General features: G+C 39.2%; 2 protein-coding genes across 2 annotated transcripts; both read left to right on the top strand.

Annotated features, from left to right (window-relative positions):
* Nucleotides 1–2,012: 2,012 nt before the first annotated feature.
* On the top strand, nucleotides 2,013–7,651 carry LOC131165645 (WPP domain-associated protein). Its single transcript, XM_058123608.1, has 5 exons — nucleotides 2,013–2,595; nucleotides 2,848–5,752; nucleotides 6,218–6,344; nucleotides 6,507–6,608; nucleotides 7,104–7,651. Exons 2-5 carry the CDS (start codon nucleotides 2,850–2,852, stop codon nucleotides 7,170–7,172), a joined length of 3,201 nt encoding a protein of 1,066 aa, XP_057979591.1. The 5' UTR covers nucleotides 2,013–2,595; nucleotides 2,848–2,849; the 3' UTR covers nucleotides 7,173–7,651.
* Nucleotides 7,652–8,085: 434 nt separating this feature from the next.
* Nucleotides 8,086–11,540, top strand: LOC131165646 (protein disulfide isomerase-like 1-3). Its single transcript, XM_058123610.1, has 12 exons — nucleotides 8,086–8,719; nucleotides 8,928–9,057; nucleotides 9,208–9,373; nucleotides 9,474–9,592; nucleotides 9,684–9,764; nucleotides 9,988–10,074; nucleotides 10,173–10,244; nucleotides 10,412–10,480; nucleotides 10,571–10,651; nucleotides 10,772–10,906; nucleotides 11,005–11,061; nucleotides 11,198–11,540. The coding sequence occupies exons 1-12, from the start codon at nucleotides 8,157–8,159 to the stop codon at nucleotides 11,399–11,401; spliced, it is 1,764 nt and encodes a 587-aa protein (XP_057979593.1). The 5' UTR covers nucleotides 8,086–8,156; the 3' UTR covers nucleotides 11,402–11,540.
* Nucleotides 11,541–24,396: the final 12,856 nt, after the last annotated feature.

Raw genomic sequence — 24,396 nt, 5'->3', positions numbered from 1 at the left:
GGTCGTAAGACGCCCCCATACCAAAGGAACACCCAAGTATGTAGTAGGGAAACCTCCTTCCTCAAAGCCAATCGTCCTTAACGGAGATCTCTTCTGAGTAAAAGCAATTCTCTTTGACAAAAAAATACTCAACTTTTCTTTATTTATCAATTGACCAGACCAATCCTCATACTTCTTCAGAGTCTCAATAAGCATTCGAATGGAACTTCTGTTGCCATTGGCAAAAATAAGAATGTCATCTGCATAGAGAAGGTGAGATACCAAAGGCGCCCCACGAGGATGATAGTAAGCCCCTATCTTATTCTCCATAAAATTTTTCTTTAGAAGCCGAGAGAGAACTTCCTGTAAAATAATAAATAGATAAGGAGATAGAGGATCTCCTTGGCGAAGCCCTCGAGAAGGTTTAAAGAAACCTTTATAAGTGTCATTCATCATAATGGAGAACCAAGGGGAGGAAACACATTCCACCACTAAATCATAGAATCTTCGTGAGAAACCAAGGCTTTTCAGAACCAAGTTTAAAAAATCCCAATCAACCCTATCATATGCCTTAGCCATGTCCACTTTGATCATTACATTTCCACCATTAGACTTCTTATGCAGAGAATGAACCATTTCTTATGCCAAAGAAATATTTTCAAATATACTTCTACCAGGAATGAAAGCTCTATGTTTTGGAGAAATCAATGCAGACAATAAACCTGTCATCCTCGCAACAATAATTTTTGAAAAAAATTTTTAGATAACACTACAAATACTAATAGACCTAAACTTGTCAAAACTCTGAGGATTCTGAACTTTTGGGATTATAACAATGTAAGATGTAGAATAAAATCTAGGAAGAGGAGACCCAGCAAAAAAAAATATCTAGTTGCATCGATCACGTCTTCTTTTACAATATCCCAATAATCCTGGAAAAAAGCCGAACCAAAACCATCTAGACTTGGGCTACTATTTCTCGGGATAGAAAGAATAGCATCCCTTATCTCCACCTCAAATGGTTCACGACAAAGATCAATATTCTCCTCTTCAGAAACCATAGGAGATATTATATCAACAAGGTTAGCTGTTCGACTGGGGCCTACACCTGTTAAAAAAGTTCAAAAATACCTTATTGCACCCTCATGAACAACCCCCATAGAATCCAACACTTCTCCATTAGGAAGTTTCAATGAATGAATCATAGTCTTCTTCCTCCTTTGGTTCACAAATGCATGAAAGAACTTTATATTGTTATCCCCCGCCACCAATCATTTCCTTTTGGCTAGCTGAGAAATACAAATCTCCTCCCTCTTTTCTCATGCTTCCAACTCGAGTTTAGTAAGGAAAAAATCTTCATCCATTTATGGCGAATACCTTTCCTGAAGCTGAGCCTCTAGAGCCTCCATACTTTCCTCCGATTTTTTAATGTTCTGCTGTACATGTCCAAAAACCTGTTTGTTCCAATTTCGAATTGCAACTTTCGTATATTTCAATTTACCAACAAGTCTCAATCTTAATATTCCTCTTTGAGATATATATATATATATATACTGCTTTATAAAGTGGTGAGTGTCTGAGAAAAATGTACAGAGTGAAGAAGAACAAAGAGTTGTGTGTGAGGCAGAGAGATTTGTGCTGAGAGTTGAGTTGATCTATGTTACTCCTCTCTTGTATCTCTCTTATTGATCTTATAGTGAGATTCCCTCTCTCTCATGGACGTAGACTGAGTTTGGCCGAACCACGTATTTCTTTTGTGTTCTATTGTGATTGTGTTTATGTTGCTGGATTCATCCTCTTACCTCCTAACAATAACTATGTAAAAAATTTACAGAAATAAAGAAATAAAAATGAAAAATTATTACAACAATAATGTTTAAAAATAAAGAGAAACAAGAGAGTTACCCATAGAATATTTGAACTTCCAAGAATTTGGGCCTGTTTTCTAAAAATCCTTTATTTAAATTTTGTTATCAAACGCTGGAATGAATGTTTGTATATGTTGATTTCAAAATTAAAGGACATGCAAATACGCAAAGATGAAGATTTTCCCTTTTCATTTTAGCACGTTGCGTAGCCCTAATTTTCAAAAAATGAAAATAAAAATTCAATCCAGTTTCAGTGCAAACTTCTAATTCCCACGCCCCCCAGGGGTTGCTCAAGTGGCAGAGGCGGTGTGCTCTCTCCTGGCAGGAGTGCCACGAATGGATGCGGCTCCTGTTGCTGAAGGCGTGCTGGACTCCGTCTGTTGGACGGCTGCTGCCCGAGTCAGGCGAGATCAAATCCTGGTTTACCGGCGAAGAAGAGTGGGGGTCTTTTCTAGCCTCCAGAGTCGGTGCCGCTCATGAAGGTCCGAAGGATCGGCTTGAGAATGGAGTCTCTGGATTATATATATACAAAAAAAGAAAAAAAACTTCTAATTTCCACTTCCGACGGGACGTGAATCTTCCAAAGAATTCACAGCAGAGTGCCCTGCTATTTATTTGCAACTTCAAATTTTGAAAATTTCCACAACTACCACCAGATGCTAATAACTGAATTTCATGAGAAATTGAACGGAGACAGTGGCGGTTGCCTTCGGGGATTTTGAGGGTCACGCCTCCTCGAACTCAGCAGGTCAGTTATGTCATCCCAACTTTTCAGGAAACAGAGAAGTGAAACAGACACATCCTTGCCTTCATCTCAATTTCATTCTGTTTGCACCCTTTGATTGTTTATTTCAAATTTTCATCTTTACACCATTTTCTTTTCCCATGCATGTTAACCCGATCAATCCAGGACCCTGAATTTATTTATGCATTTCAGGTATAGAGAAATGTGATTTCTTTAATAATTTTTAATTGTTCTGTATTTTTTTTTTTCTTGGAGAAATGGATGAGTTTTTCAGTGGGAGTGATGGAAACCTCGGTGGGGCATCCATAACCGAGTCCACCATGATGAGGATTCTGCACTCTGCAATGGACAGAGCGCAGGAGAAAGTGAAGTCTAAAGAAGGCGTCCTTGAGCGGCTGAGTGAGAGATCCAAGTTCTGTGAATTGGCAATCATGCAGTTAGATGGGTGTTTGAAGTTTGTCCAAGAAGAGATGGACGCTTTCGTTCTCGAAAGCAGCCACGAAAGAGTGCTCGATGACTTGACAGAGATCAGGGACCGGCTTCGAAGGCGTCTCCGAGAAACCGAGCTCGCAATCTCAAAGAAGGACCGGGAGTTGAGTGAGAGATCAGAAAATGAGGTGAGACTCATAAAGGAATTGGAGCAGAGGGAGAGGGAATTAATACATCTCCATGCAGTCCTCGATCTCGAAAGAGCGAAGAATGAGGGTGTTCAGGAGCTCATTATGGGAGATGGGGCAAGGAGGGACGAGATTGAGAGTAGAGATGGTGAAATATTCTGTGAGTTGAAGCATTCTGTGGATCAGCAATTTTGGCAAATTAAGCAAAAGCTCGAGGACGAGCGAATAACTTTGTCAAAAATGAATCTGAGTCCTTCCAATTCTTTGAATCTTGAGCCTGATTTTGTGCTGGTTGAGGAGGTAATGAAGGAGGGCATTGAGAGCAAGGTAGTTGAGCCCTTTGAGGAGGATCAATATAGTGAAATCAAGACGCCGACTTGTTCATTAGTGTCGGAGATTAACATAGGAATCGAGCAAATGGGTTCAGACATAGACATTTTAAAAGAAACCTTTGATCTTGCTTTTGGGAGGATGCACAATGCCATTTACTTGTCTGAGTTGGGTCCTGTGGAGAAGCAATGGAGGTGGACTATTGAGAAAGATACAATGTCCATTTTGTTCAAGGGCTTTCTGGGGGATCTTCCACAGAAGTTTGAAGCAGAAGTTGGGAAGAGGGGAAAGAAAGTTTTTCCTGGCATTCTGTACGGGCATTGGTCTAATTTGATGAACGGGATTATAAGCCTGCACCGAGAGCTCGAGCCTCTATCTACTGAAAATGAGGTTGGACTGAGTAATATAAAAAGTGGTGACTCTTTAGCCTCTTTGTCTCGTTCAAAGATCTCTAAGAACATAGGAGGAGAGACTTTACCTGAATGCAACTGTAGTTCCAAGCCTGCAAATTCCTCCCTGCAGATTGAGAGAGTGGAGGATGGGGAGGAGCTCAGTGAAGATGAACCAGCTGGGGATGGAAGCCATTCTGTTTTAAATTTGATAAGAAATCATGAGTCCTTTATTAGGAAAAAAAGTGAAGAGCTGAATTGGCTGCAGCAGGTAGAAATGCTTCGAGCAAAAGGATCTTCATGGTTCCAGAAAGACAAGGAGCCTGATTCCTTGAAAAGAAGGATCAGTGAAGTTGTTGCAAGATTAGACCAAATCATCAAGTTGAGCACGCAACTGAATGAGACTATTGGTGATTCTGGAGATGCTCACGAGCTGGAAAATTGTCCTGGTAAAAGGCTGTCAAAAACTGATATCTATCATGAAGAGAGGATGGACTCTGATATTTTGGCAGATGTGCAGGAAAACATGAGTATTGTTTCGGATTGTCATTCAGCAGATGGAGAACTACACAATGAGATTGAAAGGCTAAAACAAGAAAATGAAGATTTATATATGCAATCTGTGATACTAGAAGAAACTAATGCTGTACTTTTTGTAGGTTTGATGAAAGAATTGTACATTGAGTTCTATAATGATGACATTGAGAGAAAGGAGGGCACGGGTGAAGATTTCTTCAAGGAAATGGTTAACGAGGGTAAAGAAGACATGAAGAGCTTGAGTTATGCTGATCATGACTTTACATCAGCAGACCGCAAGGATGCCTGGGATGAAAGTAATTTTCTAGAAGGCTCAAGTGCTGCCATAAATTTTCATTGCAACTTGGAGAGCATGATAAGGGAGCATGTTTGTGCAGTTTTACTCCGGGGAACAGTAGAGGAGTGGAAGAAGATGGTAGAGAGTTATAATACTGAGAACCTCGTAAGGGAAGAGATTTATCAAATCATCATCAATGAAACCATGAATGATATTCTAAGTGCAGCCAATTCTGCATTATATCAACATCAAGTGGCGGCAGTTTCAGATAGTTGCAACTTCCCATATACTAGTGAATGTTTTGGAAATGTAGAAAGTCTAGTGAAGGAAGATGTACAGATGGTTTTAGTCAGGGAAATGATGAAGGCATGGGAGATCGAAATGGATGCTTATAACAATGAGAATCTCATTAGGGAAGAAATATATCAATTTGTATTTGCAGAGGTGGTTAAAGATGCTTCTTTCTTCTTAAAAGGATATGAAGCAAACAACCAAAACAATTATCCAGAAGACTTGATCCCTAATGGCAAGAGTCCAGAGGTGGGAAGAGAGGGGAGCTTGATTCAGAACCTTGATTCTCTGTTGCAATGCCTTGAAGAGGAGGAAGATTTGGAGTTGAGTACAAGTTCTGAAACAAAGGAACACAAGGCTGACCTTGACTTTCTGGGCTTGGAAGCCGAAGGGTCAGATGATTTTAACATTTATTTCAAAGAGCTGCAGAATGAGGATGAAAGCGCTTTCTTTTCAGCAAACAGCAAACTAGAGAAGGCCCTGCAGCAGCTAGCTTTGAGCAAGAAACTATTAGGCGAGTTGGCAGCTGGTGATGAAGAAAAGAGTCATGATGAGAGCTTGCAACAAACCAAAGATTACTCCAATTGCCTACCAAAAGAGAATACACTAGTGCAATTTAACCCTTCTGCTTCTGCATTCACACCTCTCATAGAATTTCCTCTAGTATTTGAGGATTTTGGGAGTGTGATGCACGAAAAATTAGCAATTAATCATATGAGGTATTCTTGAAAATTTCACCAACTTTAACTTCTGTTGTCCTATGAATATGTAACTGAGATCTCATGTACTTCAAATAATTTCTGAATATTGGTAGTTACTAGCCAGTTGCCTTTTGTACTAGCTATCTTGAAGTCTCAAGTCATGTTGGCTATCTAGTTACCATTGTTTACATACACACACGCGCACACACTTGGGTAATTACTTTTTCTACTTCAATGGCTGGCTTCAAAAGAGTCAAACTTCAATAGAAACATTTAGTCCTGGCAACATTTGACTTAAGGACTGCATAATTGAAATTTAAGCCTTTCCTACGATATTCAATGGATTAGCATCCTTCTAAATTAGTTACAACTAAAAAATTTCCCCTTGAACAAAGTTGCATGGCATTCCAATCCCTATTTCTCAAAAAGAAAAGGAAAATTCTTGTGTGGATTAACCGAACTTTTTGTGCTACCTCTTTACAGATTGGACGAGGTGAGACGTCAACTGGATCCACTCACTGAACTCGCTACCTCACTAAGAAAAAAGGAACTGGCTTACAGGAAAGCTTTTTTGAGCAGATGCAAGAATCTCCAGAAGGCCGAAATGGAGGTTCTGAATTACTACTTTTGACTACATTTCTTTGTTCATCGTTAAACCTTTTTGTTAAAGGATATATGATCAGTACCATTTAAACTCTTAATTTTAAATTTCTTGATGGCCTGTTGTAATAATACATATTTCCCTAATATTGTCATTTTTTTCGGGATATAGGTCGATCTGCTGGGAGATCAAGTGGAGATGCTTCTTGAACTACTAGGGAAGATCTACATGACACTCAATTACTATGCTCCTGTTTTGCAGAATCATTTTGCTGTGAGCTATATTTTCTAAGATCTTACTCTTGACTACTCAATTCAGAAAAGTATTCTTTTCAATATGGTTCTCATCTACACTGTTGGAAGCATCTCCGAATCATGAGCTGATAATTTTGCCGAACCCTGCAAAAATGGGATATATATATATATATATATATATATATATATATATATATGCTGATTCATAAAAAATGATGTATTCTTTCTTAATGGCCCTCTCATTACACTTCACACTAACTGCCTACTTCTTTTTGTTTACTTTTTAAAATCGACAGCAGTATATCAATATTTTCTATTTCATGCAAATTTATACAATCTAACTTTAGAAAAACCATTTCTTTTTGGTAATTCAAAAAGAATTTATATGCACCTGGGTTAAATTTTGTTGTCTTGTTGGTAAACATATTGCTGTTGTCATCATCATCGCATGATCACTTGTTTGGTTACATTATGGTTTTAATGGGAATTGTTTTATTCTATCATCTAATTACAGGTATCAGACATCTTAAAATCAATTGAGAATGAATTGAGTGGAGTGGCTGCTCATAGACTCAAAAATTGATGCATATATGTGGCAAAAGGCTATCCATGTTCCCCTCCTGATTTGAGAGTCAGTATGACTACCTGAAAATGCAAATACAACGAGGTTGTTCCTAAGGAAATAAACATTATAAAATCAAGCCAGTGTGGTGTGAAAATTGGCCATGCCACCAAATCAAGAAGGTGTATAGATATCCCAACACCATTTTGGATTTGTGTTTGAAGCCAAAGAATCCCTTGCTTTTCAGAGCCAGTGGGCGCATCACCAAGGGTCCTATTCGCAATGAAGTGCAGCTCACGAGATCAAGTGCACAAGCAGTTATCTCAGATTCTAGCATACCCCAATTGATCCTTAATGGATATATTCATTGTAACTTCAGCCAGCACGTTTGAATGTATATATGTATATGTAAATCAATTTATTTGGGTTGGAGATCATGTAGAATTATTGTCACCAATGGAAATGAATATTTGCCAAGATGATCTAAAGATTGCTGACAATATTGTTTTGTTGTGTATGGGTGTGGCTTTCTGGTTTTCTTCAAACTCAAGCCTTCACCAATATGGCATTGGCTCATAAAACCCCTGAAAAATTGCCTCAGAAGACAGGACACGCTGGCTTTTTCCAGGTAAGGAAAATTTACGAGAATTAACAGTTACAAATTTGGTTTTACAGGGGCATATGACTCAATAAAGATAATCAATGAACACCGTCTGGAAAAAAAAAGCGGCGAAAGTTTTACCATTAACTACTATTTATAACGGAAGAGGAGTTACTGAGAATGACCCATTACTGGCACGTGCCAATATATTTGGAAATGAGGCTGCTATATCCTTGTACCTGAGTTTTTGACCAAACCAGAAACCACCACGTGTCCATCATGTAGCTCCCCAACATGGTGAGCGAGACATACCTGCACTCTTTTAACGTACGCATGTACGTTTGTCATAATGTACCTACAAATTCTCCGCATCCAATCTCTCTCTCTCTGTTTCTCTGTCTCTGATGGCGAACAGAGTTCTCATTCTGCTTCTACCAATCTCCATTCTCCTCCTCTTGAATGCATTCTCTTCTGCAATTACTTCCAGATCCTATGATCCCAACGAGGATGACGACCTCCAATATCTCGAATCTGAAGAAGAAAAAGATGCATCATCTGCAGAGAGGTCCTCCCAACAAGATGAGCATGAATCAGATGAAGACTCTGATGAGGATCCTCATATTCAAATGGAGCCCGTCAATGACGATGATCAGGAACCGGATCTGCCACCGATGCCGGATTACAATGAGAAGGATGTGGTGGAGCTGGAGGAGAAGAACTTCGACGAATACTTGAGGAAGAAGAAGCACGTGGTGGTCGAGTTTTACGCGCCCTGGTGCCAACACTGCCAGAATTTTGCGCCAGAGTTTGCAGCAGCCGCCACCGAGCTGAAGGGCGAGGCAGTGCTGGCCAAAGTTGATGCTTCCAAGGAATCAAAGCTTGCGCAGAATTACCAGATTCAGGGGATTCCTACTTTGCTTTTATTCAGTGATGGAGCTATAAAGATTTACAAAGGCCCAAGGACGAAGTAAGTTGGTCATTTAATTGTTGATCATTGTGTTGCTTAGGCATTTTGAGACTTGATAAGGAGAAAATTTATAAGGGTCTTAAGAAAATTTGCTCATTATGATTCATATAGATTGAGTATGGCTGCCAATTAAACATCCATACTGATTTGTTGTTGAATCTTCTTCGCAGCAGACTTAGTATTGTAACGTAATTTGTAAGTTATGCAGGGATGATGTAGTGGCTTGGGTGAAAAAGAAAACTGGACCTTCTTTACCCAATTTGACAACCACAGAGGAGGCAGAACGTGTACTCGCTGCTGAACCTAGAGTAGTTCTGGGCTTCTTTGACACTTTGAAGGTACCCACTTGCAGCTCCCAATCCTCATTAGTATCTAATTGTCTATATACACGTTGGGAGACATAAAGAGTGAAAAACACCATAAAAATGAAAATAAGGTTCATGGAATGCCTGGTGACTACTCAACTTGTTTCCCCAAAATATTTACAGGGTCCAGAAAGTGATGAGCTTGCTGCTGCTTCAAAGGAGGATGATGACGTTGTTTTCTATCAGTCTACAAGCATTGATGTAGCCAAGATTTTCCATATCGACTCCCACGTCAAGCGCCCTGCTCTAGTCCTGATCAAGAAGGAGGATGAAAAAATAAGTCACTTTGGTTAGTTTCCTCAACTTCTTGGTGATCCAACTGCTCCCAATTTGTATTCAATAACATGTACTTAGGCCTTTTTACGTCTTTGGGTATTTTGTGGCGACAGATGGTCAGTTCACCAAAGAGGGAATAGCCAAGTTTGTGCTTGTGAACAAGATTCCTATGGTGGTTAAAGTTTGTAGGGAAACTACTTCACTAGTTTTTGGGAGTCCCATTACAAAGCAGGTAAGAGCTGCTTGCTTATGTTAATGTTGGTTGCTTTTCTAGGTTAAGCTAATTTTGCAGTTTTTGACATGTTTGTCATTGTCTTTATCAGTTAGTACTTCTTATCCCTTCAAGTGGTTCAGAGAAGTTAATACCAGTATTCCAAGAGGCAGCAAAGGCTTTCCAGGGAAAGGTGAATAGAGGATTTTCTCTACTTAACAGTGTGCTGCATCAACACATCAGTTGAACAGAATATACTCTGTCTGTCTTTAGTTGAAAACTTCCAAAAAGATAATTTAACGGATCAAATCATCAATACTTGGAAGATATCATGCCAAGAAACTAGATCATTATGGCAAAACTATCAATTAGCACCTTTGTAACCTGTTATGAACATTTTGTTTTTCTCCTTGCAGATTATATTTCTCTATCTGGGAGCAGAAGATGAAGAAGTTTGGGAACAAGGCGCAGAATATTTTGGTGTCACAGGAAATGTTCCCAAAGTATATATTTCTGTTCTTAAATGTTTCGACCTTGATTTTATCCTTCTCTTGCATTAGATTCAACCTCGTTTCTTACCTTGGTGTTCATTTGCATGCAGGTTTTTGCATACTCGGGAGACAAAGGCAAGAAGTATGCATTGGATGGTGAATTGACCCTAAGCAATATTAAGGTTTGAAACTATTGTTTTCGTTTTATTCTCTTCTCCTTAGGTTTTTGCCATGTGAATAGTTCAAGGATAAACATAAATGTTTGTAATTGGCTTCATTTAGTCTATAATTTTGGAAGATTTATGAATTGTAACTCATCTGCAATTATTGATTCTGTGTTGTCTTCTAGTCATTTGCACAAGATTTTCTGGCAAACAAGCTCAAGCCTGTGTATAAGTCGGATCCAATTCCAGAGACAGTAAGTCCCTAAATTTCATTACTGATATACTGGTATGCAATTTCATTCCTCTGAGTGAGCCCGCTTCCCCTTTGCATTGGATCGACGCAGAATGATGAAGATGTAAAAGTTGTTGTCGGCAAAAACTTTGATGAAATTGTTTTGGATGAATCAAAGGATGTTCTTCTTGAGGTAGTTATCTTTGTCAACAAATATGCTTTCCATTCAATAAAATTCCCTTTTTTTTCTGGGTATTTGCAAATGGTTCATCCTAAGAATCCAGCTGTGACTTCCATGTTCGGTTTTCATCAGATATATGCACCGTGGTGTGGGCATTGCCTTGCCCTGGAACCAATATACAAGAAGCTTGGTAAGTACTTGAGGGGCATCAATTCACTTGTTGTAGCCAAGATGGATGGGACCAGAAATGAACACCCTAGAGCCCTGGTATTGCTTAATTGTGATTTGTCTGGATTTTAATTGGGATCTTGACTTCTGTATCCAATTTGGTGAAATTTTTGCTTTGATTTGTTCTTCTTTTGCAGATTAGTGGATTCCCCACGTTTCTTTTTTTCCCGGCCGGAAACAAGAGCTCAGACCCAGTTAGTGAATTTTCATTGTTGCTGATTCAGATATGTCGTTGAACTGAATTGTCCATTCTTCAATTGCCAGCATTTCTTTTTAAGCATTAGATCATGCTTTTTTTTTTTTTCTTTTTGTTCTTGGGGTTGTTTGCAGATCAGAGCTAATCCTGAGCAATCGGTGGTAGCATATTACACGTTCCTAAAGAAGCACGCATCCATCCCTTTCAAGCTCCAGAGGCCAGGCTCAACCCAAGAGTTCTACGCCACTGATGATGACGATGGTGAAGACGACGACGTAGATAGTGCTATAGACGATGGCATAGATAGCGACGTAGACGATTCCAAGGATGAATTGTGAGGACCAGCTGAGAGCATGTAGTTGGATGTTAGACCATCTTCCATTTACGACTTTTTTTCTTCAGATTTTATGTAGAATTTTGATTGCCTAATTCACTTTGTTGTATGGGAGGTGGCAACAGAGCAGCTTCTTTTATTTCCCATCATGCTCACAAGGATGAGAACACAATGTGCATTGCCGGCTTGCAGCACATAATAATTGGACCACATTTCAAGTTATAATTCTTTAGAAAAATAAATATTAGAAAATATTTTTTTTTCTTTTCACAATTAAATGGACACAAAAATAATAAAATTATTTTTTAATATTTCGTTATCAAGAAAGCTAACAATGATCCTGGCTAAATACGTTAAATCGGGTCACATGACTTCAATAAATTATACTCCTACGGGCTCTCGGTTTTGGAAGACAATCTTAAAGGTCTTTCCCGAAGCCTATGAGAATGTTTATGTGAAGGTTAGAGAAAGAAATGTTTCCTTTTGGTTTGATAAGTGGTTGAACAGTGATCCCCATGCGGAGTGTTCTTACACGGTCCAGCATCCTGAGCTTAAGATTCAAGACTGCTAGAAGTCTGAGAATTGGGATACTGGTATGCTGAAAGATTTGGTAGGGGTTGTAATAACCCAAATCAAGAAAATAAAGAAATAAATAAAAGAAAAGAGAAAGGAAAAGAAAAGGGGGAAATTGGTTAGGCACAGGACCAAACCGTCGACGGTTTCAAAGAGGCTCAGAAAAATTGTCAACGGTTACCACTGCAAAGAGCGGTTTAAGTGCCAAACCGTCGATGGTTTTGTAAAGGCCAGAAAAATCATCGACAGTTTTCCTGCGAGCTGGGTTACTTAAGGGCTAAGTTATATATATTGTTTTCATAACTCTCTCATTTCCTCTCTCTCTCTCTCTCTCTCTCTCTCTCCTAAGCCTCTCAGATCACTCACGAGTGCTCCTCGATCCTCCTCCTGGCTTGTAGGTCGCTGATCCTCGGCAAATTCAAGCGGTTAGGTTTCGTGGTTTTGAAGGTTTTAGGCAGTTTCTTCAGGAACAGGTAGGGGGATTAGATTATGTCAGTTATTTTTGAAATATGGACCGATTAAATTGCAATCTATGTTTACAGAAACGGTATATATGATTTTCTGAACGAATTAGGTATATGAAAATGGTTGTTTTGACTTTTATACATTTTTGGGGAAAAATAACATGAATGGATTGAACATCTCCTATTTTCAATAAAATATACAGTTTGAGTTAAATTAGACCCTGGAGATGCCCATACCTCTATTTCAGTAACTTTTATGTTTCCTAGGCAGTTAATGTATATTTATGATTTATCAGATGAAAAATTGTATGGCATGAGTACAGTTTAAATTGGCGTAAATGAACAGAGTATGTATACAACTATGATACAATAAAATATGACAGCTATGTGCCGAGATGTGATATGATGCCTATAAGCCGATATGTGATATGCCGGCTATAAGCCAAGATTTGATATGATGGCTAGATGCTGAGTTATGAGATGTCGGTTTTTATACCGAGGCAGGATATGACAGATATGTTATAGAATAATGAACAACTTATGTTTTATACAGATTTATGGGAATGAATTATGATTTTAGTTTTATTATGTAAATTGCCATATATGATTTAAGAACCCTGAGGATAAGATGTTATGGTATGAGCATGGTACCATAGCTATGTATGGCAGTGAGTGCATTCACATAGGGATGGAAGTGTGATGATGGATAGTCAATTTGTGGCCTAGGTATAGTACTACTCCCGATGTAGTTCCAAGGGACCCCTCCCAATGCAATTCCCATGACCCTCCCAATGCAGTATTCCGGGTATAAGGTAGGCACAATCGTAGTTACTACCTTTTTCTAATGCGACTATGGTCGGCTGGCCATATGCTAAGTCTAGCCTTCGGGTAGCACAACTTGTCATAGGGGGAAGCATGTCGATAGGAAAGCATGACGATGCTACTTCAGCAGTACAAGGTGTTTTCTTTTATGCATATATGGGCAAATTTACTATTAATTGGCTATACTGAGTCGACAATACTTTATTCAGAAATCATGTATTTTCAGTATTATAGATCAGTACAGTTTTAAAATGTCATTTCAGATATAGTTAAATAATGGAAGTTTTATATTCACAAGAAAATTCATGTTAGTCACACATTGATGATAGTATAATATGTCTTACTGAGAAGTGTCTCACCCCATTATCCATCTCATTTTTCAGGTCCTATAGGGAACCGTACCTAGCTTACCTCAAGGCTAGGATTAGACTTTTGGGAGTAGTTGTCAGAAATGGTGAGATACCAAATATCTTATTTTGTCATTTTGGGGTTATAATATATTGACAGATAGTGTTTTTCATGTGTGTTTTTGGGTACAGATAGAACTCTGGTAATGTGATTGAAGTGTTTTCTTCCGCTGTATGTTTTATATCCAGTTAAGACAGGGCACCCGGTTTCCCTTGTTAGGGCAGGTTGCAATATATATATATATATATGTAACACCTCAACCCATTATACAGCCCCAGAGTGCTACTACACTTGTTTAATACACATGTTGTAACGACCCGAAAAATAATGGTATTTAAATAATAAAAAGAAAGGGAAATGGAAACAGGAACAGAAGGAGGCAGTTGATGACGTTGCATTTTGGATGGGATAATCCCGAGAAATTTTCCAGGCCTCGTCGATGAACACAGGGGTTTCGTCGACGAGGGTTCTTTAGGATTTCGTCGACGAGCGTTCTTCAGGTTCTCGTTGACGAAGTCTCGTCTCGTCGACGAAGTTCTTCAGGTTCTTATTGACGAAGTCCCGTCTCGTCGACTTCGTCGACGAAAAGATACCGAGAGAGGATTTTTGGAAGCCTGAAATTCATCGACGAGGGTTGAAGTTCGTCGACGAACTTTCTACAAGACTCGTCGACAAATCCCGCAATATAAGTAGGGTTAAATGTGATTTTTCAGTCAATTTCCTCCGCGGAACTTCTCTCTCTCTTACCCTTTGGTTCCCTACCCTTCTCCCTAAGATCTCAGGGTGATTTTTTGCCGGTTCAACAATCTGAAGCCACCACGATGCTCCCGGGAAAGTTCTCTGCAAGTCTGCTGGAGCGGATCGTCGGTGGGGCTGAGTTGGAAACCATCCCAAATCTAGGTTAAGGCTTTCTACTCAATATTTGGCTTTTTGACAGTTGTAGAAAGCGTAGTACGCGTAGAAATACTAAACTTTAGTTCTGGAGAATGTTGTTTTCGGGGTGTTGAACGGGGAACCTTGCGGGTGCAGGAGTGTTTGATTTAGGCTCTTTTCAAGAATCAGGAAAGAGGATAAACTAAGCTAGTATTTTATGAAATGTATGTATATTGTTATAGCATTTGATTTCAGGAAAATAAATATATTTATATATGTTTTATATTTGAGAAATACTGCTGAAAATGATGGTATGTTAAATATACGAAAAACCTGTTTAGTATGGCATGAGTAGAAATCATAATGGAAAACTGTTTTCTAGGAATGTGTTAATGATACAAATTTTTTATAATGAAAAACTGGCATACGGGCTGAGATTTTTATATGTTTTGTCGGCATATGTGCTATGTATCTAATTTGCTAGCGTACGGGCTGAGCTATGTATATGATTTGCCGGCGTACGGGCCAAGCTATGGATGTGATTTGCCAGCGTACGGGATGAGCTATGTATATGATTTGTAGGTGTACGGGCCGAGCTATGGAAAAATATGAAATACCAGTGTACGGGCTGATGATTTTCATGATATATGTATATATGCAAAATGATATGATTGATTTGATAATTAATGATATGAAATATCCATGTATCATAGTTTCAGTATATGTTATATGATATCAGAACCTGGTTGGCTTGGTCTAGGCTAGCACTTGCACGGTACCGTTACTATGTATCCATGGTCATCATGATCATGATATTTGTGTTAACGCCGTTTTACGGAGTGGTGTGAGATTGGATGGTCGAAGTGATTTTTAAGAAGTGTGTGAGCACCCTTGGTGTACAGACCAGGTCTGGCAGACCCATCAGACTTACAGACTGTACTTTTGACTTGGCAGTGGTCTGCTAACCATTGTCAGGTCCCGCCTTCGGGCCAGACAACCCAATCATGTGGGGGTAATACATGACAACAGCCAACTAACCTTCCAGGGATGTTTGTTTTGGTATTACTATTTATATGAGACGAAATATACTTAAATCATTATGTTCTAGCATGTTTTGATTATACATGCCTTTCCCAGAAATGATATATATACAGTTCTACTGGTTATGTTTATGATTATGTGTATATCACAGAAATGCTCATGTTGCCATACACTAGTGTTAGTTTATTTCCCTTACTGAGAGGTGTCCTACCCCGAATTTTATAAACATTTCAGAAGCCCCTGATAGGAGAGTGGGAAAGCCCCGCTGATCTAGTACGATTGGTCTGCCCTTCAGAAGGGTAAGTGTTTTGATAGGGTCAGATGTATTTTGTGGGATGGCCCTAAATATCTTTTGGGTTATGTATTGTGTACATATATATACAGTGATTGTAGTAACTCTGGTATTGTGATGTATAGTATAATGAGGTGTTTATGATTTATGTTTCTCATTGCATAGGCTTTCGTGATGTGTTTCTGATGTATCTGTAGTACCCACGAGTCCAGGTGGATTATGAACTGCTAAGTTTTGTGATATTGATTTTAATATATATATAAAAAATGAAGAAATTAAGCAGGTCGTCACACATGTCCCTAATAACATACGTATACAACCCGCCCTGAATAGGGTCATACGAGTATTAAATACTGATATGCAATCTCATGCACAGCAGAAAACATAAACATCCATATGGAAATCTAAAAGACATACCAGAGTTTTCTAATTGTATTCTCAAATACATACATCCATGCTTAAAACATAGTACGTTCTCAAAATCTCCAAAAAACACAAACAGAACGCTTACATAAGCCAAAAATCAAAACGACCCTCCAAGTCCCTCTAGCAACTAGGATCTACATCCTGTAGGACCTAAAACAAAGGTTGTATGTTGGGGTGAAACACTTCTCAGTAAGGTGGAAGATATTACATTAGTGTGTGATCATATACGTTTATTTCAATTGAAAGCAGATACATATAAGGAATATTATCAATACTTTAATATAGGAGATATATAGACTTAAATCCAATGATAGTTGGTTTAGCATCATAGCAAGCAAAAGTTCTCAAGATTAGAGTAAGGTACAGGCCCATACACTATACGATCTCTCCGCCCGGTACTCAAACCTGTGATTTTGCCCATTTTAGTTTTCAAATCATAAATATGCATATCTAAAACACTGTCTAGCTTAAATACAATAATAACAACTACCAACACATTACCCCTTGGCCTACAAGTTGTGCAATTTACTATAGTCCGATTGGTACCACCTAGTCCATTAATCCACCAGTGGCTACTCCAATATCTAGCCAGCTATCTCGATACCCACACTGAAAATCATATGTATGGTTGCATTGTATCCAATATATATATATATATATATATAAAGCAACGGAACCGCGCTTAACGTTGAGCTTTTTAAGGCTCTCTTATAACAGTGAGCTTTTTAGGGCTCCCATATAATGATGAGCTTTTTAAGGCTCTAATAGTAACAAGCTGCGGTTTCAAATATTATATATACAATTTATGTCGAAAGAAATTAACTTGTTTCAATTTTACAAATCACCTGTACAGTTCTAGTATTTTCACAAACTCATACAATCGTACTGTGGCATAAACCGGCACACAACCTCTCGGTTTAACCCTTTTTACGTATATAGCTCAATATATAACCGACACCTATTTTCCAAATTTTTCACATAACAAAAATGGAACTCCAGTTCCAATAGTTCATATACCCATTTAAATAATTTTATGTATTCCATTTCATATCATATGTCACACCCATTTGATCGAAAATCCGTTATATAGTATATAACTCAATAAATAGCATTTAAATGAAAAATAAAGGATTCAAGCATCTCCTACATTAAGATTAATGCAAATAAGGAAGTTTTGAAAAGTTTGGAGATCATATGCCAAAACCCTTATTTTTACCAAAATCACAAAATCGTAAAATTAGTATTTTTACCTAGTGAAATTTCGCAAATAAGTAGTCATATCATACGCATAAACATAAGCTAACTTTTTAGTGGTTTAATTTTATAAAAAGATTGATGTAAACAAATTCCCTTACCTAAATCCCGAAAACAGAAACACGAATGGATCGGTCCAAAACAACGACCCGAGATCCCCGAAACCTAAAATCCAAAGAAGGATACTTTACTATAATTTCGACTACTACATAACTACTGAATTAGAAATGATATCAGGTCCTTACCTCAATTTTAGGGACGATCCCGAAAATCTTTAAAACGACGATCTGATCCGCTATAACTGTAGAGTTTCCTCCCCTAATCCATGCAAAAACTTTCAATCGTAGAAACAAATGACAAACGGCGAAGGATCGTAGAGAGAGAAAGAAAGAGAGAGAGAACTCGCTGTTTCTAGAGAGAGAGAGAGAGAGAGAGAGAGCTTTTGGGTTTCCTTAACCCTTAAGCAACCAAAAATGATATTTATAGAGCCTTTGACCGAGTCAAATTCGTAGACGAAGCGGCGCCTTCGTCGACGAGCCAACCACTCAGTTCGTGGACGAGGCTCTACCTTTGTCGACGAACCCTATCCAGATATTTTCTTTGATTTTTCTTGATATCTCTTCATCGACGATTCTCTGAATTTCGGTGACAAAGAGCTGAAGGGACTTCATCAACGAACATACTGCCTTCGTTGACGAATCCTGCTATAATTCCCTTTTTACCCTTTTCTTATTTATTTTACAAGTTCGGGTCTTTACATATATATATGGTTTCAGAGACTTATATGTTTTCTAACACTTCGGGGGGCCCACTCTCAAGGTCAGGGCACTAGAAGTGGTATCAGAGCATTTTTTTTATATATATTTATAGAAGTTAAATTTTCGGGTCGTTACAAGTGGTATCAGAGCCTAGGTTGCTAGGTTCTACAGACTATGTCAGATGATCTTACAAGAGTATAGGTTTAAATTAGGACAAGGATAGGCATGGGTAGAATAGGAATCTCGAGATTTAGCTTCGTAAGCCTAGAGGCAGAAATCCCTTGACGAACTTATGTGTTTTTCTGAATCAGTTGATAGGCTCAAAAAACCACGGCAATCCATTGACGGTTTTGTTTCCAAGCAGAAGGGCAGGAATTTGGAAACTAGAATGGGAATATGAAATTGATAGAGTATGTCGTAATTTAGGGGAGATGATTTAGGTTGATATTTGAAATTTATTTAAGTGAGTCTTTTAATGTTATAATTGCACTAGATAGGTTAGGATATTAGAATTTTAAAATCATCTCGGTTATCTCTTTAGGATGGATACCAAAGATAATAACACGAATTCCGGAGGAAGTAATAACAAGGGGATTTCTAATGAGGACAACAATGATTCGACATCGGCGATTAGGGACTTCGCCCAGCAGTTCATGACCGAGGTCATGCAAAGTTCCAAGGGGCAGGAATGTCCCACTGCTTAGCTGGGGTGTACCATCGATAAGTTCACGCGCATGAACGCTCCCACATTTGTGAGAAGCGTTGACCCGATCATTGTAGAGAACTGGGTGCAGGAAATTGAAAAGATCTTGGTCGTACTGCATTGCACAGATGAGCAGAAGGTGCTCTATGCCACGTTCAAGTTGATTGGAGAGGCCGAGAGATGGTGGGAAGTGGTAAAACTACTAGAGGAGCAGAGACTGGTACCGGTAGTGTTTACTTGGAGCTGATTCAGAGGGATTTTCTTTAGCCAGTATTTTCCAACCTCTGTTAGGAACGCTAAGTCAGAAGAGTTCCTGAATCTGACTCAGGGACACCTGACTGTTCAATAGTACACTGCTCAATTTGTGGAGCTATCACATTTTTCTCCCTATATGGTACCAGAAGAGTCCAGAAAGGCTTGGAGGTTCGAGATGGGTCCGAGGCAGGAGATCCTTAAGTAGGTGGTTGTGTTGCAGGTGCAAGATTTCTCTACATGGGTGGATAAGGCCACCGTGGTAAAGACGAGCTTACAAATAGATATGAGGGTTCAGAACCCGAAGAAGAGGCTTATGCCTTCCAGTTCTCATACGGGGGATAGGCAGGGTCTTGGAGGAGGTATGGTAACGGCAAAGGCCAGTGACGGGAGATGGGTGACGGAGCATTTCAGGGTACCTCATCATACCATGTTTGCCCTACATGTGGCAAAAGGCATATTGGGGAGTGCAAAGGAGGATCAAGTGGCTACTTTTGGTGTGGTAGGGCAGGACATAAAGCGCGAGATTGTCGTGCGATGTTGGACAACGCACCTCCATAACATCAATATCGGGGAGGTAACCAAGCACCGCGGGGGAACTACTAGAGGGGCACGGCCCAAGCGCGGGTGTATTCCTTGAATCTTAGCGATGCCGAGAATGCAGGAGATGTGGTAATAAGTAACATTTACGTGCTTTCAAATAGACCTGTTGTATTGTTTGACTCAAAAGTGACGCATTCTTTCATATCTCGAGGGTTCATCAAATTATGTGGGGTAGAGACACAATTGTTAGATGCCAAGTTAGATGTGGTCACACTGACAAGGTCAGTTGTAGTGTGTAACAAGGTAATCAGAGACTACCCAGTAGAGATTCAGGGGAGGATACTACCTGCTAGTTTGATTATTTTTTACATGCATGGTTTTGATGTTATTCTGGGGATGGATTGGTTAGCATCTAGTTACGCGAGTATTGATTGCCACCAAGAAGGAGGTAGTGTTTTGACCTCCTAGGGAGCAGGAGTCTAAATTAGTTGGTTCATGTGTGCGCTCTGCACCACGAATTCTTTCAGCCATTCAAGCAAGGATACTACTTCTGAAGGGATGCGAGGGGTACCTAGCATTTGTGAAAGAAGCATTGAGGGAGGAACTTAAGTTGGAGGATATCCCCATGGTAAGGGAATTCTTGGATTTTTTCCAGAGGACTTACCGGGTTTACCTCCTGATCGTAAGGTGGAATTTGCCATTGAGTTTCTTCCAGGGACAACATCTATTTCTAAAACTCCATACAGAATAGCTCTACCTGAACTAAAGGAGTTAAAGGAGCAGCTACAGGAACTACTTGACAAGGGGTTTATCATACCGAGCGTATCACCTAGGGGAGCCCTAGTGTTGTTTGTAAAGAAGAAAGATGGGTCGATGAGGATGTGCATCGACTACATGGAAATCAATAAAGTGATAGTGAAGAATAAATACTTGTTACCCCGTATTGACAATTTGTTCGACTAGCTACAAGGCACACAGGTCTTCTCCAAGATTGAATTATGATTCGGGTATCATCAGGTGAGGGTTAAATCAGAGGATGTACCAAAGACGGCTTTCTGCACTAGGTAATTTCTGGTTATGCCTTTCAGATTGACCAATGCTCTTGTGGCATTTATGGACCTGATGAACAGGGTGCTCCATGAGTACTTAGATCAGTTCGTGGTTGTGTTCATCACTGACATCTTGGTTTATTCAAGGAGCCCTGAGGAGCATTCGACTCTATAGTGCTTCGACCCTCTAGGTGGGCACGGAGTGCTACTAAACATACATAACATACATCTCTTTAATACCATACATTTACAACCCGCCAAAACAAGGGAAAAACGGGTGTTCCATACTGATTTGTATAAACATGCATAGCGGAAATAAATACGTCATCAAATACTTACCAGAGTTTCTAACAGTTTCCCATTTACACCATACATAACTAAATACATAATCTACTATTACAATTCCCAAAAGAGACAGACACTGTCCAACATCTCACCAGCTCTGGCAAGGACTGTCTACTATCTAAACTCAGCTCGACAGAACGCTAGGCTCAATCACTCGGAGGACCTGAAACAACATTTGTATGTTAGGGTGAGACACCTCTTAGTAAGATGGATTATATTATCATCAGTGTGTGGCTAGCATGAAATTTCGCGTGTACATATACTACTAATATTTAAAAACATTTAATTAACATTTTAAAATCTGTATTGCTCCATAAATCTAAAAATACATACTGCTGGCTCAATATAGCCCTTTCTATAGTAAATGTGCCCATATATGCCTAGACGATACAACCTGGTCTATAGGACTAGCGTCGTCGCGCCATCACATACACGTGCAACATGCTTCCCCCCATGACAGGCTGTGCGGCCCAGAGACTGGACCTAGGATATAGCCGGCCAACTATAGCTAAGTCAAACATAACAGTAGTACGATGGTGCCTACCCTGTGGCCGAAGGCAGAGTCATCCAGAATTACTGCATCGGATGGAGCCCTAAAATTTTTGCATTGGGGAGTACTTTACCTAGGCAACCAATCACCTTTCCATATCCACACTCTATCTAAGACGTGTGGTTGCACCCCTACATACATATAGCTACGGTACTGTGCTCTAACCATGAGATCATAACAACAAGGCTTTACTATCATATATGGCAATTTACATCGTATAAAACTATAATCATAATTCATTTCATAAAACTTTATAGGACATAAGCTATACATAATTCTATGAAAATATATGCTAGATACTGACTCGGTAAAAACCGACGTATCATATCTATCATAAACTGGCTCGGTAAAAACCCGGTATTTCATAAACTCAACATTTAGCTGTCATATCTCCTCTCTTGGCATATAGCCATCATATCTCATATCTTGGCATAGCCGTTATATTTTAGTATTACACAAAACCTGCTCATTTAATGCCAATTAAAAACTATACTCAGGCCACACAATTTCTCATCTAGTAACTCATAAATAAATCATCTGCTTGAGAGAGTAAGTACTACTGCTAAAACTGGGGTATGAATATCTCCAGGTTGTTATTTTACTAAATATAGATATATAGCTAAATACGGGGAAAATGGAGATAGTCAACCCTACCGTCTTTGGTTGGTTTTAAAACAAGCCTATGGTGTGAAATAACAATTTCCCAATCAGTGAAAATGTTCAGAAAGTTCAATACTATAATTTAAAAATATCATATTTAAATTTACACGATTGGTTTCAAAAATAAAGTCGGTTAACTGAACCTTAGGCTCGGGTACCCTAGAAAAGCCATATATATAAAAACCATTTTAACATTCCATTTGGTCAGAACTCGTAAACATAGCTGACATAGTATAATCCCCTTACCTGTTCTCCTGAAAAAAGCCCCAAAAGGCTGAAACCCTAACTTTTGAGAGTGGGGCCCAAAATACCCAAATCAATAATTCACTCTGCTAGATATGTAGAGAACTGCTCCTAGACCTTAGTGGTAACTTTCGATCGTTGAGTCTGGCGACGATTGGCGAGAAAATTGAGGAGAGAGACTCTAGTTCATGGTTCTAGAGAGAGAGAGAGAGAGAGAGAGAGAGAGATAGAAATATATTTATTTTTCTATAATATCAAACCTTGCTTCACCTTTAAGTCTTTGACTTGGCCACATTCGTCGACAAAATGGCGTCTTCGTCGACAAACCGCAAAAGGGGGTTCGTCGAAGACCACATGGCTTCGTTGACGAACCTGAAGCTTGAATTTATTCCAAACTCTTAGGATCTCTTTGTCAACGAGGGCCTAAACTTCATTAACGATCCCCAGAAGGGCGCTCATCGACGAAAATTAGGATTCGTCAGCGAGGCCATACTGCCCCTTTTTCCTAAATTTTCCATCCCTCTCTTTTATTAATTTATTCCTTTATCTCTGTCTTGGTATAAAACCAGCATACTAGATTTGTAGAGCAGTGTTTGACATGTCAACAGGTAAAAACAGAGCACCAGAGGCTAGTGGGACCACTTCAGCCACTTGAAATTCCTAAGTGGAAATGGGAGCATATCTTGATGGATTTTGTATCGGGGTTGCCTTCAGCGGTGCAAGGGCAGAATGCTATCTAGGTTATTGTGTACCAACTAACGAAGACTGCGCACTTCGTCCCGATCAGAGTCAGTTACTCTATGAATAGGTTGGCGAAGCTTTATGTGCAGGAGATTGTATGACTTCATCGCATCTCGGTTTCCATCATTTCAGATCAAGATCCACGGTTCATTTCCCGGTTTTGGAAGGGTTTGCAGGATGCTTAGGGATCTCATGTGACAACCTGAATAAAAATGGAATTTGAATAATTAAGAGAGAGAGAAATAGAAATAGAAATAGAAGGAGGTCGAAGACTTCGTTGACGAACGCGTAGCGTTTGTCGACGACATTACATTTGGGGGATAAAAATAATTTTAAATAGATTGCCTGGATTTGTCACGAATACAGGGGTTCGTCGACGAGTGCAGAAGAAAATTCATCGACGAATACAGGGATTCATCGATAAGAAAATACCGAGCGGGGTTTTTGGCTGCTTTGAATTTCGTTGACGAATACAGGGTCTTGTCGACGAATTTAATGAAGGACTCATCGACGAGGTGACGTGTCTCATCGACGAATCTGGCCCTATAAATAGCTAAAAATTCGATTTTTATTCACTTTTAACGCTCCTCTCTCTCTCTCATACGCCTCTCTCTCACTTCTCTCTTCTCTCTTCGATTTTGGTCCTACTAGTCGCCGGATCGAAGATTTAAGGCTACCATGACGCTCCTGGCGAAGTTTTCTACGAGTTTGCCAGAGCGGATTGTTGGGGAAACGAAGTTGGAAATCATCCCTGAGTTGAGGTAAGGCTTTTTAAGTCAAATTTGGTCTTGTGATAGTTATAGGAAATGATGTACGTATGAAAATACTGAAATTTAATACTGAAAATTTTCAGTTTCAAGGTATTGATCAGGAAATCCTACGGGGATCAGGCTAGGATATTTTAGGGGTTTTCTCAGTAGTCAGGTAAGGGAATAAACTAAAGCAGTTATTTTCCATGCAAATTATTATTAATTATGAGTAAATCTATTTTCAGAAAAGCAT

This window comes from Malania oleifera, chromosome 10 (assembly GCF_029873635.1).
Source record: "Malania oleifera isolate guangnan ecotype guangnan chromosome 10, ASM2987363v1, whole genome shotgun sequence".
Lineage (NCBI taxonomy): Eukaryota > Viridiplantae > Streptophyta > Magnoliopsida > Santalales > Ximeniaceae > Malania > Malania oleifera.
The sequence above is the reverse complement of the archived record's forward strand: the minus strand, read 5'-3'. Positions and strand labels throughout refer to the sequence as shown.

What these genes read in the sequence shown, in the direction of transcription:
- LOC131165645 (XM_058123608.1), top strand. Translation starts at nt 2,850, where the DNA reads ATGGATGAGTTTTTCAGTGGGAGTGATGGAAACCTCGGTGGGGCATCC. An exon ending in TTAGCAATTAATCATATGAG is followed by an intron (nt 5,753 to 6,217) that starts GTATTCTTGAAA and finishes ACCTCTTTACAG; the next exon opens with ATTGGACGAGGTGAGACGTC. An exon ending in TTTTGCAGAATCATTTTGCT is followed by an intron (nt 6,609 to 7,103) that starts GTGAGCTATATT and finishes ATCTAATTACAG; the next exon opens with GTATCAGACATCTTAAAATC.
- LOC131165646 (XM_058123610.1), top strand. Translation starts at nt 8,157, where the DNA reads ATGGCGAACAGAGTTCTCATTCTGCTTCTACCAATCTCCATTCTCCTC. An exon ending in TGACCCTAAGCAATATTAAG is followed by an intron (nt 10,245 to 10,411) that starts GTTTGAAACTAT and finishes GTTGTCTTCTAG; the next exon opens with TCATTTGCACAAGATTTTCT. An exon ending in CGGATCCAATTCCAGAGACA is followed by an intron (nt 10,481 to 10,570) that starts GTAAGTCCCTAA and finishes GGATCGACGCAG; the next exon opens with AATGATGAAGATGTAAAAGT.